This window comes from Corythoichthys intestinalis, chromosome 20 (genome assembly GCF_030265065.1).
Source record: "Corythoichthys intestinalis isolate RoL2023-P3 chromosome 20, ASM3026506v1, whole genome shotgun sequence".
NCBI lineage: Eukaryota > Metazoa > Chordata > Actinopteri > Syngnathiformes > Syngnathidae > Corythoichthys > Corythoichthys intestinalis.
This window is the reverse complement of record NC_080414.1, coordinates 14,489,751-14,510,951: the sequence shown is the minus strand read 5'-3', so window position 1 is coordinate 14,510,951 and position 21,201 is coordinate 14,489,751. Positions and strand designations below refer to the sequence as shown.

The following is a 21,201-nucleotide window of genomic DNA, read 5'->3' as shown; positions in this document are numbered from 1 at the left end:
TATGTACAGTATGTTAAATGTTTATGTCCGTCTTGTGTCTTATCTTTCCATTCCAACAATAATTTACAGAAAAATATGGCATATTTTAGAGATGGTTTGAATTGCGATTAATTACGATTAATTAATTTTTAAGCTGTGATTAACTCGATCAAAAATTTTAATCGTTTGACAGCCCTACAAAATATTCAATGTTGTTTGGTTCCAGCTATGTATATACAGTATATATCTCAAAAACAATCGGTGATGAATCCACTATTTCAAAAAATCGTCGAAAAGCACAATCTACCCCAATCAAAATGAGACTCAAGCAGCCAAATAACAACTCCTGCTCATTGTACAATAGCATAATGCCACTTTTTATTCTCGGTGAAGATTGTCTGCGCGTCTCATTTTCTGAGTGGCGTCATTCCTTCTGTGTCAGCGCCTCGCTGTAGGCGCCACTCAATTCAAAAAGTACTATGCGGAAAGTCCCGAGGCCGAGTGTTGATTGAAGGCTCTCCAGCTCGTTTGTGATGTGCAGTCGCTCAAAGGTCGCCCGCAGAAACGGACCTTTTGGCAGCCTTGCCGACGCGTTCTCGCTAAACTTTCAAATCTTAGCCTTCTAGCATGGCGCAGCAGCGGGCCCCGGCAGAGAAGTCTGTGTAATTTGCACCGATGAAAAAGACAGAAAGTACAAGACTTTCCGCAGATGTGCATCAGCGGGTCTTTTGTGCTTTTTAGCTGCACAGCACGATAAACAAGATCAACACAAAGCTAGCGAGATGCTCCCGGGAGAGCTGTCGGCTCACAAAGGGATGATCAGCGCTCATTTAACCGGAGTTCGCGTTCCACATCGCACCGTCTTCGCCGTCCCCCTCCGACTGCCTTTGAGCTTTACCTGCAGGGGAGATTTTTTTTCATATATTTTCACGAGTCTTACAAGAGTTGAAACTTTCAAAGCACCTGATGAAAGTTAAGATGTGAATGGAGATGTACTGGGATTTGCAGTTGTCACCTGGTGTGTAAAAAAAAATAATAATAATAATTGGACCACCTAAAGCTGTATCAGTGACTAACAGATAAACACAACTTTACTCAAATTTTCATGCTATTTTCCATCTGAAGGAAAACATTGATAAATAAAAGGTATAAGCTCTTACCTCAGAAACTTCCGTTTAGAGTTTTGCATGCAAAATGTGTTTTTAGTAGGGCTGTCAAAATTATCGCGTTAATGGGCAGTCACGTTAAAATATTTGACGCATTTAACGCACATGCTCTGCTCAAACAGATTAAAATGACAGCACAGTGTCATGTCCACTTGTTACTTGTGTTTTCTGGTGTTTTGTCGCCCTCTGCTGGCTCTTGGGTGCGACTGATTTTATGGGTTTCAGCACCATGAGCGTTGTGTAATTATTGACATCTACAACGGCGAGCTTCATTTTTTGATTGAAAATTTTACAAATTTTATCAAAACGAAACATTAAGAGGGGTTTTAATATAAAATTTCTATAACTTGCACTAAAATTAATCTTTTAAGAACTACAAGTCTTTCTATCCATGGATCGCTTTAACAGAATGTTAATAATGTTAATGCCACTTTATTGATTTATTGTTATAATAAATAATACTGTACTTATGTACCGTATGTTGAATGTATATATCCGTCTTGTGTCTTATCTTTCCATTCCAACAATAATTTACAGAAAAATATGGCATATTTCATAGATGGTTTGAATGGGATAAATTACGATTAATAAATTTTTAAGATGTGATTAACTCGATTAAAAATTTCAATCGTTTGACAGCCCTAGTCAAAATATTTGACGCATTTAACGCACATGCCCCGCTCAAACAGATTAAAATGGCGGCACAGTGTCATGTCCACTTGTTACTTGTGTTTTCTAGTGTTTTGTCGCCCTCTGCTGGCGCTTGGGTGCAACTGATTTTATGGGTTTCAGCACCATGAGCATTTTGTAATCATTGACATCAACAATTGCGAGCTACTAGTTTATTTTTTGATTGAAAATTTTACAAATTTTATTAAAACTCAAACATTCAGAGGGGTTTTAATATAAAATTTCTATAACTTGTACTTACATTTATCTTTTAAGAACTACAAGTCTTTCTATCCATTGATCGCTTTAACAGAATGTTAATAATGTTAATACCATCTTGTTGATTTATTGTTATAATAAACAAATACAGTACTTATGTACAGTATGTTGAATGTATATATCCGTCTTGTGTCTTATCTTTCCTTTCCAACAATAATTTCCAGAAAAATATGGCATATTTTGTAGATGGTTTGAATTGCGATTAATTACGATTAATAAATTTTTAAGCTGTGATTAACTCGATTAAAATTTTTTATCGTTTGACAGCCCTAGTTAAAATATTTGACACAATTAACGCACATGCCCGGCTCAAACAGATTAAAATGACAGCACAGTGTCATGTCCACTTGTTACTTGTGTTTTTTGGTGTTTTGTCGCCCTCTGCGGGCGTTTTGGTGCGTCTGATTTTATGGGTTTCAGCACCATGAGCATTGCGTAATTATTGACATCAACAATGGCGAGCTACTAGTTTATTTTTTGATTGAAAATTTTACAAATTTTATTAAAACTAAAACATTCAGAGGGGTTTTAATATAAAATTTCTATAACTTGTACTTACATTTATCTTTTAAGAACTACAAGTCTTTCTATTCATTGATCGCTTTAACAGAATGTTAACAATGTTAGTGCCATCTTGTTGATTTATTGTTATAATAAACAAATACAGTACTTATGTACAGTATGTTGAATGCATATATCCGTCTTGTGTCTTATCTTTCCATTCAAACAATAATTTACAGAAAAATATGGCAAATTTTGTAGACGGTTTGAATTGCGATTTATTAATTTTTAAGCTGTGATTAACTCGATCAAAAATTTTAAGCGTTTCACAGCCCTAGTTTTTAGTGAATGTCATTGACGGTGCGAGACGTGCAATCCATTTGGACTGGAAGGGGGCAAATGAACCAATCTTGCACCGTCAATTGCCACCAATGAATTCAGAAAACGGGTCCAAAATACTGCAAAATTGCCTGCTGTCGGGCAGTTTTCTTCATATTCCAGATATACAGGTAAATGTAATGCAGTAAGTGGCCGAGATTTTATTGTTCATTTATTTATTTATTTTATTTATTTATTTTATTTTATTTACTTTATATTGTAAGGTTGTTTTCCAGGCAACACAATAACAAACAAAATGATTGCTATCAAATTTGCAGGATATGTTTATATTATGAAATGGAAGACATTAAATTTAGGGCAATGAGGTCACAGACGTAAACAAAAGGAATTTTGCAATGGCTCGACTTAATTTGTCGACGCTTTGAATTTGGCTGCTTAGGCTGATTTCTGCTCGTTCTAGTTTTTATTATAATATGAATAACTTAAGGATGGGCTTATCGAGGGCGTAGGTTTGGTCTCAACATTGGTAGGGACGATAGGACAGCATAATCTGCATGTACATTTTTGCTGGGGACAGGACATTAATAAGACCAAACTGATTGGGTCAATGCGGATCAGGGCTATATTTCTCACGAATATCAACCACATTAATTGATTGATTGATTGAATGCAAAATAAATCTGTATTGATTTATGCTAACTTTCATATGTATTTTGTTTTCAAAAACTACTAAAGAAACATTTTGAACACATAAATGTCTGGATTTATTAGCAAATTTAAATTGCAATATTTGAACTTAAATTACATTAACATACACAATAAATACTAACTTGTTAATAATCTGTTACCTAGCCAGGAATGCAAAAAAATAAACATTTGTCTCGAGACCACTCAACATTGTCTGTCTAAATAAATTACTATAACTGAAAAAACTTCTTAGTCAGGGAATAACAAAAATAAATAAAAATTGAGCCTTCCTTCAGCTAAAACACTACTGCTTTTTTCCACAAGCACAGCCAAACTCAACAGAAAATGAAAGCTCCTTTGGGCTGCTTTAAGGCCACATAAATAAAAATAAAAATGACAATTTGTGAGAAGGGAGTAAACCTCGGTTCACTACATTTCTAACAGTTTAAGGAGAAAACATACAGGAGGACACTTCTCTAAGCAGCTTACTACTCGAGTTTTGCAGGTTAGCAAATTCACACGGTTTAATGTTAAGTTACCTCATGTCAAATTTTCAGCAGCAAAATTTGTGGTGTGTTCCCCACCTCCACAACATTGACGTCTTTTTTCATTACCTACAGTAGCTGCTGGTGCTGTTGACTGAAAAAAACTAATATCCCTCCTCTTTGAAGGAGGTGGAGGAGGTGGCATGTTGTCAACATTTGTTTAAGTGATCAACCAATCAAACCTGCGTTTGAGGGGAAAAAAATGGACTGGCACATTCAGCAAGTGAAAAGGGGTAAATGTAAGTCTGAACATAATGGAAATAATTCACTTAATAATAGTAAGTTCAATTCTGCCCTTACGGCATACAATCTAAATGACCTATATAACTGAAGTCACAACATAATGCAAATAAGGTTGCTTAAATATTGGTGGGGACAATTTGACCATTCTAAAAAGTTGGTAGTCTTATGTCCCTAGCGTCCCTATGCAAACCTACGCACTTGGGGCTTATCTTATTTGGTCATTACCACACATTTTAGGAAAAAGTCTGATTACTATTTCCAATTAGAGTTGAATAGTCATAATAGTTTATAAAACGTGTCCCAAGAGGACATATAAAAGTTTTGTTTGTTAATTTTTGAGCTGCATTTGGTTTTGGTAGCTCGGCAAAATTTTAGATGAACAAAACCCTTTTTTTTTTTTAATACGGCTTTATGAGCCTGAATGTAATTAACAATAAAGTTTAGGGTTGTTCCGATCACGTTTTCTTGCTCCCGATCCGCTCCCGATCGTTTTAGTTTGAGTATCTGCCGATCCCGGTATTTCCCGATCCGATTGCTTTTTTTTTTTTTTGCTCCCGATTCAATTCCAATCATTCCCGATAATTTTTCCCGATCATATACATTTTGGCAATGCATTAAGAAAAAAATGAATAAAACTCGGAGGAATATATACATTCAACATACAGTACATAAGTACTGTATTTGTTTATTATGACGATAAATCCTCAAGACGGCATTTACATTATTAACATTATCTTTCTGTGAGAGGGATTCACGGATAGAAAGACTTGTGACTTTGTATATTGTGACTAAATATTGCCATCTAGTGTATTTGTTGAGCTTTCAGTAAATGATACTGAAGGCCATGCCCAAATGCATGATGGGAAGTGCAACCATGACAAGTGGAACCATGAGTGTGCGTAGTGCTACCAATTCATATATCTTCTCTGCGATGGGGTATAACTTAAGGTGTTAAGAAAAAGATCAATTGCTACCGTGCTTCCCCACATTGCCTCCCATGATATTGCTAATCATAGGGAGAGGGATTGTAAGGCTTTAGCCAATTAAACTAAGGCTCCAAAGGCTGCCAAAATTCACTCTACTCATTTTACGCTGCCTTTTAGCTCTCTATATAGGCAAAACGGTGCCATTACAGATGGAGCGCGACAATGCGTGAGTGGGTCGTGCAGCGCATGCATTAATTGCGGTAAATATTTTAACATGATACATTTTTAAAAAATATAATTACTGCCGTTATTGGGATAAATTTGATAACCCCTACCTTAAGCCTAAACTAAAGACTTTGGATAAGTGTAACATATTATGTCTGTAACGTTAAATACAATTAGAAAATGATTTAATTAAAAAATATACTGTATATATGTTAAAAAAAGGCATGGCCGATATTTTTTTTGCCGATTCCGATACTTTGAAAATGACGTGATCGGGTTGCCGATCGATCGGGACATCTCTAATAAAGTTATATAATTTTTCAGATGAAGTCAAGAGAATACAATGTTATACGATCTGAACATACCTAACAAATTAATTTTTATACGTATTTGTGCTCATTGTATTTCACGTTTGATACTTGCCTGTTGTAAATATTCCAAACCCAACCGAAAAACATTCAAAAAACATCCCCACATCGGTGCCCTCGGTGACCTTTGACCCCTTCTCATCTATCTCCTACTCTGCAAATTTGAGCTAAATAGGCTAAACCGTTATCAAGTTATCACGAATGTCCTTTTTTCCTCTCTGTGACCTTTGGCTTCTAAGGAAATTGAACACCCTTATTTAGAATGTTATCACCATAAAATGCCACACGAAATTTTCAACTACATTCATGTGAACAAAATGCACATGATCACCAAAACGTTAGAAAATAGAACCTTAATGATGAAAAAAAGTCTATCATCTATCATTTTATTTGTTGAAAAGTACCAAAAGAAGTACAAAAACATGCAAGAAACTCGAAAGTTGGCAGCAAAGGAAGCATTCTGACATTTAAAATGGGATATGGTTAAAAGGGATTTTGCCATTTCAATTGTGACCAATTGTGTAACCTTGGTTTGACATTCCTGCTTCTCAAGTTTTATGCAGCAAGAAATTAAAAAGAGAGAAACAAATTCCAGGTTTAATATGAGAGAAAACGTGCTTTTAAGCCTGCTGAGAAGTCGTAAAATGGTTCAATCAGAGCCAACATCCAAAATGATCATTAAAAAGTGTTGATTGCGTTTGTGATGATGAGTGGATTTCATTTAAAACCCTTGTATTTACTCGGCAGCTTTGATCAATTTTTGGGGTTCCATTTTGGAGAATTACTGAGCTGCACTTCATCAACAAGCCAATTTTCATTCTGTACAGTTTGTGCTAAATTTGAAATCAATAATATCCAATAACTGCAGACAAGGAGACTTCTAAAGCGGCATTACATACGACAATTCAAGATGTCCCACTGTACGCTCCTCTGAGTCGGCGCGCCAATAAATCGATATGCACCGATTTAGTAGAACAGTTGTATTCATCTGGCTTCGCGCAACAATAGTGGACTCTATGCAGAAACACTTAAAGACTGTAAAAGACTTTTATAGACGTTTAATACAAAAACTACTGAAGAAACCGGAAAATTGTCGCATCGTCAGAATCAAATGCCCTCTTTTGATAATAAGTGTATATTTTCAAATAAATAAAAAGAAAAAAAGAAAAAAAAAATTTTTGAAAATGTTTTTTTATAAACTCTCCACCTCAGAAACTTTCACTTCAATGTTTGCGTTCTAAGTTTGTGTTTGAGCTTGTTTTCGTCATCAAGAGAATTAAGAAAATGTCTAGAAAATACTCCAATCATCACATTTTAAAATGAGATATAATGCCCTCTAGTGGCAACAAGTGTTTTTCAAGCAAAAATCTAGACTTGATCGGGCAATCATTTAAATACTAAGTAAAACAAACATCAGTTTTAAAGTGTTAATGGCTTGTCAATGGCTTTAATCTTGTCTATATTCATTTTCATATCATAAATTTTGTTTTTATTAACATTTCATTAATTTAGACATTTATTTATTTATATACTTTTTAATATTAATACAGTATTTTATTTAGGGTTAGGTTAGTTAATATGTGTATTTATATCTACTAGGGCTGTCAAACGATTAAAGTTTTTAATCAAGTTAATCACAGCCTAAAAATTAATTCATCGTAATTAATCGCAATTCAAACCATCTAAAAAATATGCCATATTTTTCTGTAAATTATTGATGGAATGGAAAGATAAGACAGAAGACGGATATATACATTCAACATACTGTACATAAGTACTGTATTTGTTTATTATAACAATAAATCAAGATGGCATTCTTCTTAAAAGATAAATGTGAGTACAAGTTATAGAAATTTTATATTAAAACCCCTCTTAATATTTTCGTTTTAATAAAATTTGTAAAATTTTCAATCAAAAAATAAACTAGTAGCTCGCCATTGTTGATGTCCATAATTACACAATGCTCATGGTGCTGAAACCCATAAAATCAGTCGCAACCAAGCGCCAGCAGAGGGCGTCAAAACACCAAAAAACACAGGTACCAAATGGACATGACACTGTGGTGTCATTTGAATCTGTCTGAGTGGGGCATCTGCGTTATATGCGGTAAATATTTTCACGTGATTAATTTAAAAAATTAATTACCGCCCCTTAACGCGATAATTTTGACAGCCCTAATATATACAAATACATAGTTTTTCAAATTACAGAAAATAGTCTCTTGCCCTAAAATAAAATGTTTTTAAAAAATAATTTTAAAATAAACCCTTGCTTCAGAAACTTTCACATCAATATTTGCACTGTAAATTAGCTTTTAACTCATTTTGTCATTAGAATCATTGAGAAAATTGCAACAACAACGACAACAACAACAACAAAGAAAAAGAAAAGAAGACAGTCGTTAGCATATTAGAGCTTTTTAGCTACCAACTGCTTAGTACAATATGCCTAGTGTTATGTAAAGTATCCAAATTAGTCATAAGTCTGTTATTTGAGCAAATAATACCATCGTATCATCTTCTTTAGCCATTTTCCACTACGTTGTGAGCTTGAATTTCCTCTAATTCAAACATTATTTTCATTCAAAGATCAAAACCCTCAAAAACCTACTTTTTCAATTTTTAAACCAATCTGGTTTCTTTGGGATAGCTCACAAATGAATAAGTACTCATGATGACCTAGTCTCATTTTCCCCACAAATATGCCACACTGAATAAACTCACACCTCAGACAGTTTCTGTCTTTGCATTGTTCTGAAATGCAATATTATGAAATTATAAAAATTGGCACACATTTATCAACATCTACAGTACTATAGCACATAGAGCAAAACCACCCGAGTTCCCTTGAAATGCGACCTCCCTCGTGTGAACTTTGTCCCGTCACGGTTGCCAGGTCGTCGGCATTTACGGCGCAACCAACCTCCACGTCCGCCCTCCCCCAAGATGAAATGTTGACTTTGAGTAAACACTCCATCGTGGCGACACTGGAGGTGCGGCGCCCCCTAATGCGTCATCTCCCGCCGCTGATGGATTCCATTAATACAAACCTTTGGCGTCGTCTCCTCACTGTAACGGCGTGTTACTCTTTTGCCGTAATTTAATATTGACCGCAGCCTCTAAACCTGCAGCACCGCTGCTTATTTAACAACGTGTTGACATTTTCCCATAGATTGAATGAGGGCTTTCAACAATAATCCGCCGGTAATGCAAAGAAAATGTTTACAGAGCCCCTTGTCACGGCGCTATATGACAAACACACACAAAGCTAATTAAACGGCGGCGCACACAATAGCAGAAAAAGTCATTAGATTGAAGGCTATTGTTATTTTCCCCTGCTGTAATTGAAATGCACGTCTATTACTCGCATAAAACACCAGAAATGTGAATCAGTTTTTTTTTTTTTCTCGGAGTAGTATTTGTGTTGCTCTTTGTCGATTTGCTGCGGTTTGGCTTACAATCAAAAGGCAGCTGAAGAGTTTTGACAGTATTGAATTCATGTTGCAATTTTGTCAGGCGTTTCCATTTCTTACAAAGCGCAAATAAAAGCGAAAGGCGGTTCAGAATGACCATAGCGTTCTTCAATTTTTATGTGTGAATGAGGCACTTTGAGCACCTTGAAGCTAGAAAAGTGCAATATAAATGCAACCCATTTAGCACTTATGTTCCATTGCTCGACAAACTTAAATCATCCTTTTTGACTTTGTGTTATCCGGTTTCCTGAATTCACCTTTCTGACAGATAGGAAATGGAAACCGCCCGCATCCGAGATATCGTATGTCCAATCTTTCCACTGTTGTAAAAAATGAAAAGTTAGTGAAATTAACTATGAAAGTGTTCAATAAAAAAAGTTACATTTTGAGCATTATTTCACAGCGACCAACTATTTCAGTCACAGAATAATGAAACACAGTAGTGTTTTTCAACCATGATTTTTTGTTCAAAATAAAAATCTACTCTAAAACCAAGGTCAACAGGACAAAGTATACACTACTGGCCAAAAGTATTGTTTTAATCATTATCATTTTACTCAAAACTTCAAAATGGGCCGGACAAAAGTATTGAAAATTTTGAAAAATCAAGTGAAGCTTCTCAAATTTGTGTCATAAACAGCACCTATTACTTACCTGTGGCACATAACAGGTGGTGGCAATAACTAAACCACAGTTGCAGCCAGTTAAAATGAATTAAAGTTGACTCAACCTCTGTTCTGTGTCCTTGTGTGTACCACAATAAGCATGGAGAAAAGAAAGAAGACCAAAGAACTGTCTGAGGACGTGAGAAGAACAATTGTTAGGAAGCAAGGGCAATCTCAAGCCTACAGGTCCATCTCCAAAGATCTGAATGTTCCTGTGTCTACCGTGCGCAGTGTCATCAATAAGTGTAAAGCCCATGGCACTGTGGCTAACCTCCCTAGATGTGGACAGAAAAGAAAGATTGTGCGGATGATGGATAAATAACCTCGACTAACATCCAAACAAGTTCAAGCTGTCCTGCAGTCCGAGGGTACAACAGTGTCAACTCGTACTATCCGTTGGCGTCTGAATGAAAAGAGACTCTATGGTAGGATACCCAGGAAGACCCCACTTCTGACCCAGAGACATAACAAAGCCAGGATCGAGTTTGCCAAAACTTACCCGAGAAAGCCAAAACATTTTGGAAGAATGTTCTCTGGTCAGATGAGACAAAAGTAGAGCTTTTAGGGAAAAGGCATCAACATAGAGTTTACAGGAAAAAAATAATAAAAAAAGTCCCCCACAGTCAAACATGGCGGAGGTTCCCTGATGTTTTGGGGTTGCTTTGCTACCTCTGGCACTGGACTGCTTGACCGTGTGCATGGCATTATGGAGTCTGAAGACTACCAACAAATTTTTTAGCATAATGTTGGGCCCAGTGTGAGAAAGCTGGGTCTCCCTCAGAGGTCATGGGTCTTCCAGCAGGACAATGACCGAAAACACGCTTCAAAAAGCACTAGAAAATGGTTTGTGAGAAAGCACTGGAGACTTCGAAAGTGACCAGCAATGAGTCCAGACCTGAATCCCATAGAACATCCGTGGAGAGATCTGAAAATAGCAGTTTAGAGAAGGCACCCTTCAAATCTCAGAGATCTGGAGCAGTTGGCCAAATAAGAATGGTCTAAAATCCCAGCAGAGCATTGTAAGAAACTCATTGATGGATACACATTGTGTATCAACAACTGCAGTTGTTCGCAGTTATTTCTTCTAAAGGTTTTACTAGCAAGTATTAGGCTGAGGGTGCCTTTGTACGGCCCATTTTTGGAGTTTTTTGTAAAATGATAATGATTGTTCTTTTTTCCCCATTCGGTTTTGTGTTTTTTCAATGCAAGCAAAATAAATGAAGATATTACTACCAAAGCATGTGTAATTTTAATCATTTTCTGGTAGAAATTGAGCATCATCTGACAGAATTGCAGGGGTGCCAATACTTTTGGCCAGCACTGTATATTTATTATTCATTATTTTAAATGTACTAGATTTTGTTTTCTTATTGTTTTTTTATTTATTTTTATAAAAATCTTATTTAAAAATCATTTCAAAAGTAATTACTTTTTTTAAATTTAGAATTGCCTGTATTTTTTTTATTGCCCATTTTTAAAAAGAAAATGTAAATTACTGTACTTAAAAAAATATTTTATAGGTAAAAACATATCCAAATTATTTTTTTCATTTTATTTAAAGTCATTCATATGTTGCCCATTGGAAAATATGCGCATATACTGTACTATGCTATGCTATGCTATGTTATACTATTACATTTCCATTACCGTTACTATACTATTGCTATTATTATGCTATTACTATGCAATTACTACAGGGTTTGGCCAAAATAATAGAAACACCTAACATTTTGGCATCATAATCATTGAACATAATTGTTAAAGAATGGCATGAGGAACATTCTAATGAAGTCGAGCATTCCGTATGGCCGGCACAATCCCCGGACTTCAACATTATTGAGCATTTATGGTCAGTTTTAGAGATTCAATCAAGTGGTCAATTTCTACCACCATCGTCTCTAAGAGAGTTAGAGTTTATTCTAGCTAAAGAGTGGCTTAAAATTCCTTTGGGAACAATTCACAAGTTGCTTGAACCAATACCTCGGAGAATTGAGGCTGTAATTGCTGAAAAAGGCAGACTTACACCATATTAAATTAGTTTTTCTTGTTTTTTTAAAGGCGCTTCCATTTTTTTGTCCAACCCCTATATGTTATTACTATGCTATACACTATACTATTGCTATTCAAATACTACAATTGGATGTCAAATGGGGGGCCGCAAAGAAATTGTCCCAAGGCCACAAGTTTGAAACTCCTGATTTAATACAATTAAATAACATTTTGGATTGTACGGCATTTGAGCCAACGCCTAAACTCGCCATATTCACTGCTTATTTAAATATTCTGACTTGGCTCATTAAATGGATATCTGTTTATTTTCATCACTCAGAATTTGGGGACGCTTCCTTTGAACTTTTGTGCGCTTCCCACATTCAAATGTCATTAGGTTTGTCTACCAAAGTTTTTTGATAATAACATGCCACTGATCTGTCTGATCTGACCTTTTTTTTCTTGCTATTAATACATCCTGGTTTCCTTCAGCGAGATGAAAATGATTTTTTTTTTTTTTTTACCCATGGTTTGATCATCATTTTGCGCTCACAGGAATTTTATATGAAGCAATCAAAAGGGACTTAGCCCACTCGGGAACATGACCTCTTGATGTTGATACTCACAAGAAGACCGTCAAAACCTCTTTTTTTCTGCACTCTGCATGTTGAGGACAAGAATAAATGGTGGAAAATACTTTTTTTACGATCAGGATTTTATCAACAAGATCCAAGCATTTAGTAAAACATGCTTTTGTTTTGCCTTCCAAAGTGCATAAAATGTTTTGAAACGGGTCCAGATGACTCCTCGCTGCGCTTCTGGCTCGTATTCTGCATCACATATGGACCATAAAGACGCACAGGCATGCCAAATATACACTTAATAGCCAAGATGTTTGTGCATTTAATTTGTTTCTCTACTGCTGGTCAGCCTAGTATCATATCAACCTTTTAAATAATACACTATGTGTTAAATGTTCAATTACATTAGCGGATTAAAAAAATTGCATGAGAATTGAGTTAAACGCTAACATTTTTGTTTCAGACCGTTCGGACTCGTGGCAGTTTCATGTTATTGAAAAGTCTAAAAATCCTAAATCATCTTGATAAAATTGCATTAAATTTCATTTGGTGTGTCTTCCGTTCCTTTCATTTTACATTGCGTGAAACAAAAGTCCAAAGGGAAAAGAAAATTTCTGTTTTAAGTGGTCTTAAAAAGTCTGAAATTTCACTTGTTGAAAGCTGTAGAAGATTATTATAGATTGTAGGATATTTTCACCAAAATATTAACCGGTAACACTTTATTTGACAACTACATCATAAGACTGCCATATGCCATTAGACAAAATGAACCATCATGAATTCATGAATTCATTTGGTCATCACTGCTCCCTTGGGGGAGGCAGTCAATCTCTGCAGCCACCTGCTGTCAACACTGTTGTCGTCCAACATGCCTCTTAGAATGCATTGCAGCACTACAGAGATAAACAGCAATCAAAATTCATGTTCTGTGATAATTATTTCTTCAGTTACTGTTCCAGTTGTTTCATTAATTGCTAGTTATGGTATTTGGTAACACTTTATTTGACAGTGGCACCATAAGATGGTCATCAGACAATCATAATTATAACATGACTCTGTCTTGAGCATTGATGAATGCTTATAACAGATGTCATTTAGTTATCTCTTTTTAATGGATGTAAAATATCTGTGCTGGACATAAATTGAGTTAGTGACACAATTATACTGATGACACACTATAAAAAAAAAAATCCCGTATATTTTACGGAAAAAAACTGGCAGCTGTGGTTGCCAGAGAAATTCCGTAAAAAATGCAGTTCAACTGTAAATACCATTACAGAAAAATCTGCATATTTTACAGTTAAAATTTGTAAAAATTTTAACCAAGAAATCCAACAGCTTTTTGCTGCTAAATCAGCTTGAACGTGCTGCTTTGAAAACAGAATAGCTCAATAAAATTTAAATAATATTGTATGTTTATTTTACATCAGATCTTATTTAATTCCATTGAAAAATTGTGATTTACTGTAATTCCAGCATTATATAATTTAAAAAAAAAGAAAAAAAAAAAGATATTTCTTTGTTTTCAAAATATCATTCCTCTGCTAAGTTTATGTATCAAGCAATGTGTGGAAGAATATCACACAATTTGCTTTTACTTCATTAATGCTGCGCTGTGCCTTCCACACTGGTCAACCTCAAGGATCTACGCATTTGAATGAGACGGCACACATCATATAACATGGACAGCCACCACTCACAGTTGTGGTTGCCTCAACTTCCCATCATGCATTTCTGTCATTAACCGATCGTTAAGGGCGTTTCATAACTACACTAGAGCAAACGAAACCACATTCTTTATATATATATATATATATATATATATATATATATATATATATATATTAGGGCTGTCAAAATGATCGCGTTAACGCGCGGTAATTAATTTTTTAAATTAATCACATTAAAATATTTGACGCAATTAACGCTCATGTCCCTGTCAGACAGTATTCTGCCTTTTGGTAAGTTATACAGCAAGGCTTTTGTGCTGTCTAACAGCGAACTCTTGTGGTCGCTTTGCGACATGGTTTATTGTTTTCTTGCCAGTGCAATATGGCTGCACGACGTCTCGGGCTGACGCCTATGTTGTAATGTTGTGCTTATATGATCCTTGGACAAGATTTGTCCGTAAGTATGGTTGTTGTAAAGAATGTACATATTATGTTAGTAAGCGAAATGTTATATTTTTTGTATGAGACGCTTTTTGTTTATGTTTAGTGAACCTGTATAGCATGCTAAGCTAACGTTGTTGCTAATGCAATGTGTACTTTTTTTTTTTAGTTTTACGACGGTCTAAAGAGGACAATGGTTTGAGGCCATTTTATAAATAAATCAGATGAAAACGGAAGAATTCTGATTATTAAGGCGTCGTTCACTAGCTGTCTAGCTTTGGAAAAAGTAGACGCTTCGGAGTGAGGACAGCATAGACAGATTTAAACGACAGTAGAGTGAAATGCCCACTACAGTCCTTATGTATTGTATGTTGAATGTATATATCCATCTTGTGTCTTATCTTTCCATTCCAACAATTTATTTTACAGAATATATATATAATTTACAGAAAAATATGGCATATTTTATAGATGGTTTGAATTGCGATTAAATGCGATTAATTACGATTAATTAATTTTTAGGCTGTAATTAACTCGATTAAAAATTTTAATCGTTTGACAGCCCTAATATATATATATATATGGCGGAAAACACTCAGGTGACTTGAAGTTCCGCTCTGAGACCCCCAATTTAGCCAACTTTCAAAATTGTCCGATATGCATGTGTGATACATCATTGAAAAGCTTAAAAAGTGTTAATTAATACGTGGTTTTAATTAAAATGTTGACGTTTTTTTTTTTTTATTTCAACAGCTCCACTCGGATGTAGACAAGGGCGACGGCAAGGTGAAGTATGTGCTATCGGGCGAGGGCGCCACTTCAATCTTCACCATTGATGAGAACACTGGAGACATCCACGCTACCAAGCGTCTGGATCGCGAAGCTCAGGCCTACTACACACTTCAAGCCCAAGCCGTGGACCGACTCAGCAACCTGCCGGTCGAGCCCCGCTCTGAGTTTGTGGTCAAAGTTCAGGACATCAACGATAACGAACCCAAGTTCCTCGACGGTCCTTACTTTGCCGGAGTGCCAGAGATGTCACCGCTTGGTAAATATATTTATGTATTCTGAATTTTAGGTCCATTGCTTGCTTCAAGATCTCTTCTGACTGCTCAGCCTTCAAATGCGAGTAAATCCAAGAAAAAAACAACAACATCCCGAGGCCAGTGAACCTAGCAGACGCGTGATAAACACAACAGGGGCGAGAGTGGCTATTCCGCCGTCTGCTCGGGTCAGCGGCCTCTGGCTTATTATATTGTCAGCCCTTGTAGCTTGATTTACATACATCACCTAAAATGCCAGAGTCGGCCGCGGGCAGTCCATGAACGATGCTGACGTCTGAATCAGCAGGACGGACCGACCGCCGCGGGCGTGTTTTCTTTGCGAGTTCGTGTTTACGGCTACCTGTGTGGCGCCACGTCTGATTGAGACAAATGCATTGTGATAGGGAATGAAGCCGTTTCTGCCCGTCACAATGTTATCTGGGCCTCGTTGCGTCCTTGAGCCGAGTTTCCTGAATGCCGCCAGCTAAGCTAGGAGCTGAAATCACCTCGTAGTGCTAAGTGGATGTTGCTGCTGTACAGCAACAATCCAATTTAAAGATAGAGAGAGTGATGTGCTACCTACCTGAACTGGAAATAGTTAATAAGCTATTTCGCTTCACTGAGATAAGCAATCCTGGTTGATTCATGTGCTAAGTAGCTACAAAGGATGTGGAGAGATGTGCTAACTACTTTAACCTTGTAAGTGATGTTAAGTAGTTAACAGTGGGGCAAATAAGTATTTAGTCAACCGCTAATTGTGCAAATTCTCCCACTTGAAAATATTAGAGAGGCCTGTAATTGTCAACATGGGTAAACCTAAACCATGAGAGGCAGAATGTGGAAAAAAAAACTAAAAAAATCACATTGTTTGATTTTTGAAGAATTTATTTGCAAATCATGGTGGAAAATACGTATTTGGTCAATACCAAAAGTTCATCTCAATACTTTGTTATGTACCCTTTGTTGGCAATAACGGAGGCCAAATGTTTTCTGTAACTCTTCATAAGCTTTTCACACAGTGTTGCTGGTATTTTGGCCCATTCCTCCATGCAGATCTCCTCAGAGCAGTGAGGTTTTGGGGCTGTCGTTGGGCAACACGGACTTTTAACTCCGTCCTCACCCCGTGGCGTCAAAATGATAACAAGAACGGTGAGCAAAAATCCCAGAACCACACGCGGGGACCTAGTGAATCACCTACAGAGAGCTGGGACCACAGTAACAAAGGCTACTACCAGTAACACAATGCGCCCCCAGCGACTCAAATCCTGCACTGCCAGACGTGTCCCCCCTGCTGAAGCCAGTACACGTCCAGGCCTGTCTGCAGTTCGCTAGAGAGCATTTGGACGATCCAGAAGAGGACTGGGAGAATATGTTATGGTCAGATGAAACCAAAATAGAACTTTTTGGTAGAAACACAGGTTCTCGTGTTTGGAGGAAAAAGAATACTGAGTTGCACCATACCCACTGTGAAGCATGTGGGTGGAAACATCATGCTTTGGGGCTGTTTTTCTTCAAAGAGACCAGGACGACTGATCTGTGTAAAGGAAAGAATGAATGGGGCCATGTATTGAGAGATTTTGAGTGAAAATCTCCTTCCATCAGCAAAGGCATTGAAGATAAGACGTGGCTGGGTCTTTCAGCATGCCAATGATCCCAAACACACAGCCAGGGCAACAAAGGAGTGGCTTCGTGAGAAGCATTTTAAGGTCCTGGAGTGGCTTAGCCAGTCTCCAGATGTAAACCCTATAGAAAATCTGTGGAGGGAGTTGAAAGTCCGTGTTGCCCAATCACAGCCCCATAACATCACTGCCATAAAGGTGATCTGCATGGAGGAATGGGCCAAAATACCAGCAACAGTGTAAGAAAAACTCTAGTTTTTTTTTTTACATTCTGTCTCTCATGGTTGAGGTTTACCCATTTTGACATTTACAGGCCTCTCTAATATTTTCAAGTGGGAGAACTTGCGCAATTAGTGGTTGACTAAATACTTATTTGCCCCACTGTAACTACAGAATACAAATTCTGGAGGAGTGATGTGAAATAATGTTGAATGATGATATGTTTTCTTGTTTGAAAGTATTTGGTGGGTCTGAGTTGAAAGCAAGGGCGTAGGTCTCAACATTGGTAGGGAGGATATGACAGCATAACCTGCATATACACTTTTTTTTTGCTGGGGACGGGACATTTATAAGACCAAACAGACTGGGTGAACGAGGGTCAGGGCTACATTTCTCACCAATATGAACCGAATTAATTGATATGCTAAATGATCAAGGCAAAATAAATCTGTATTGACTTATACTAACTTTCCTGTGTACTGGTTGAGGTGATACACTCTTCGATTCAAACCTTTGTCTACAAAAACTACTAAAGAAACATTTTGAAAACTTCCAGAATGAATGTCTGGATTTTATTTGCTAATTTAAATTGCAATATTTGAACATAAATTATAAATAACATACATAAGAAATACAAACTTGTTAATTATCAATTCTATAATCCATCTATAAAGGGGTAATCCTTCGTTCACTACATTTCATCCAGTTTGATTAACGTTAACAGTAGAAAACATACAGGAGGATATTTCTCTCATCACAGCTTCCTCCTTGAGTTCGAGAAATTCACACAGATGAATGTTAGTGGTGTGTTCCCTGACCTCCACAACATTGACATCTTTTTACATTACTTACAGTTGTTCTGCTGGCGGGAAAAAAACCCAAACTTGTAATATCCCTCGTCTTTAAAGGGGGCGGAGGAGGCGGCATGTTGTATTTCTATTGGGCTGTGAAGGTGTGTGTGGGTGGGTGGGTGGAGTCAAGTCATCAGCCAATCAAACGTGCGTTTGAGGGGAAAAAATGGACTGGCACATTCAGCAAGTGAAAAGGGGTAAATGTAAGTCTGAACATAATGAAGTACTGTAATTCACTTAATAATGGTCGGGTCAATTCTTCTTACAACATATTGGAAAAAAATCTAAATGACCTATATAACTGAAGCCATTATATAATGCAAATAGGGTTGCTTAAAAGTTGGTGGGGACAATTTCAGCATCCTGAAAACTTAGTAGTGTTATGTCCCTACCGTCCCTATGCAAACCTACGCCCTTGGTTGAAAGTCAATGAAAGTGAATGAGGATTTTTTTTTGTGGATCCAAGTTGAAAGTCAGTTGGAGTGATTTTTTTTTTCTTTTTTTTTTTCGGTGTGGTTCAAAGTCAATGAAAGTGAGCAAGGAGTTTTTTTTTGTTTTTTTTTTTGTGTGTTACCAAGTCAATGAGCGTGAAAGTAGATTTTTTTGTTGTTCCATTTTAAAAAGTTAATGGGAGTGAAATAGTGAATGAGGATATTTTTGTGTGTCTGACAGTTTTTGATCATTGAGAAGCACTCTCAGTTTGGTGGGTCTTACTTGGCAGCAGTGTTGTTAATAACAGCGTTAGAGAATAACGGCATTTCTAAGGGCGTTATTTTTTTCGGTAGTGAATATTTAAAGTGCGTATGACACCAAAAAGCATGTTTATTTCATATTTCACGCGCTGTTTTATGCTCCTGAATTAAATGGACCGCTTGGATGTGTGTGGCACTGATCACTTTATATATTCTTATATTATACTATATATATAGTGACTTCCGGCTTCAGTCTCCGGTTTAGGACGAATGCGACGTCACCCGGTCAGCATCTCACAATACAGCATTTCTTTATAGCGTGCAGATGGATTGCGGATTCGGCTGTTTTTGTGCATTCATTCGTTTATTTTTCACATCACACCAGCCAAACGGCTGCAGAAAATTGTTGCTGCACCAGGGAGAGCCATGTGAGCCCTTTTGGGTTTCAAAAGGTTCACGTTCTTCGTGGATATTGGTCAAAACAAGCCCTACTAATGTGGGACCATTGGACTTGTGAGTAGTGAGTAAACATCGTATTTTGTATTATCTGGGATCATGGCGCACGTTTTAATACCGAGGTGGCTTGCATTTTGTGGATGATTGTCCACCGAAAATGACACTAGGCGACCGGCGGCTTGTCGCACAACCCCCGCCGGCAGAGCGCTATACTCAGCTTATTGCCCTCTTTGTGTGCCTGGTGTTCTATCAAATTTTCAACCCCATCAGAAGTTGTAACTTTGTGTTAAAAATGGCCACGATTACAAAGTAAACACTACAAACTTTCTCTGAATAAAGGACTATTTACTTACCTTTGATCATGGACGGAAATGTAGAAAAGTTCTCCTCAGACACATGTTAGCTGCACAACAACTGCACGCCGCTCTCTGTTTACGTCTTCGCCGTGTAGTAAAGCATTATTTTACGTCAATACGTGTTGACCATGTGGCAGCTACGCGCTCCTCCGACATCAGCCGGTTTGTCCGGCGGTACACTCCAGCTGTTTTCCCGGCGAGCTCTCCTATCCGTAGAACAGGAACGAGTTGTAACGTTCTCGCCACCGGGCTGGTTGCTGATCGGCAAAGACAATCGACAACCCCGGCGCCGTGTGAATTGATCCGGGTTAGTTTTTTGTGATTTTTTTGCTTTGAAAAGCAAAAATAAGACTTTGAGACGTCGCTCGGTTCGGGTTAGCATGTCGGCTAGCTGTCACACCTTTTGGTTTGTTTACATTCGCTTAAGCTGGGGCAGGGAAATGACAAAAGCCTGACTAACTACGGTGGCATAAAATAATGTTCGGGGGGTGCGACAGTAAAGGTGAAGTCGACAGTTTGACTATTATGGAGTAATTTTGCCATGTCGTACTGAATAAATGCCTTTTTATTATTTCATATTCCATTTAGCACAAGACTGTTATTTGTCATGACCATACCATTTATTTAGCAATTGGGGAAAAATACTTTGATAAAAAGAATATCCTGTAAAAATATTGGAGTAGAGAGACTGAAACAATGACATTTTGCGGCTCTCTTCGTCGCATTTTCCTCATTCTGAATAATTCCCCCTCAATGAGTTGAATTTTAAATCAGATGAAACCATGACCCTGCCGACGTCATCCTCCTGTTGGGGACGCTAGAGCCCTATGATGGTAGGCGTGGCTAAACGGTGGGTTAAAAGACTAATTTCTCGTCATCTGCGCTTTGCCAAATTGTTGTATATAGTCAAATCGTCTCAAAATAGGATTCTAATTCACATAATAATGCTATATAAGACTTTTTTTATCCTGTCGTACGCACTTTAATTCACATTAAATCTAATTAATTACTTTTCCCATCTTTTAAACGCTGTTACCATTACTGAGGATGTGAAGGGGCGCGTTACTACAGTTTAGATGAATGAAACGCGAGCTTTCTGATTTTGTCACCGCTGCCTGGGAGACATCATAGTGGGAGTGGGCAGGAGGAAAAGGGGTGATGACGCCGTTGCAAACAAGATGATGATTGGCAATGTGGCTCGGAGCGTTAGCATAGCATTT

General features: G+C 37.2%; 1 protein-coding gene across 1 annotated transcript in view; it reads left to right on the top strand.

Annotated features, from left to right (window-relative positions):
* Positions 1-21,201, top strand: part of LOC130908834 (cadherin-7-like) — a 262,669-nt gene that overhangs the window by 103,112 nt on the left and 138,356 nt on the right. The window contains exon 3 of the mRNA XM_057824696.1: positions 15,499-15,793. Coding sequence (XP_057680679.1) covers positions 15,499-15,793 — 295 coding nt within the window. The remainder of the gene's footprint in view (positions 1-15,498; positions 15,794-21,201) is intronic.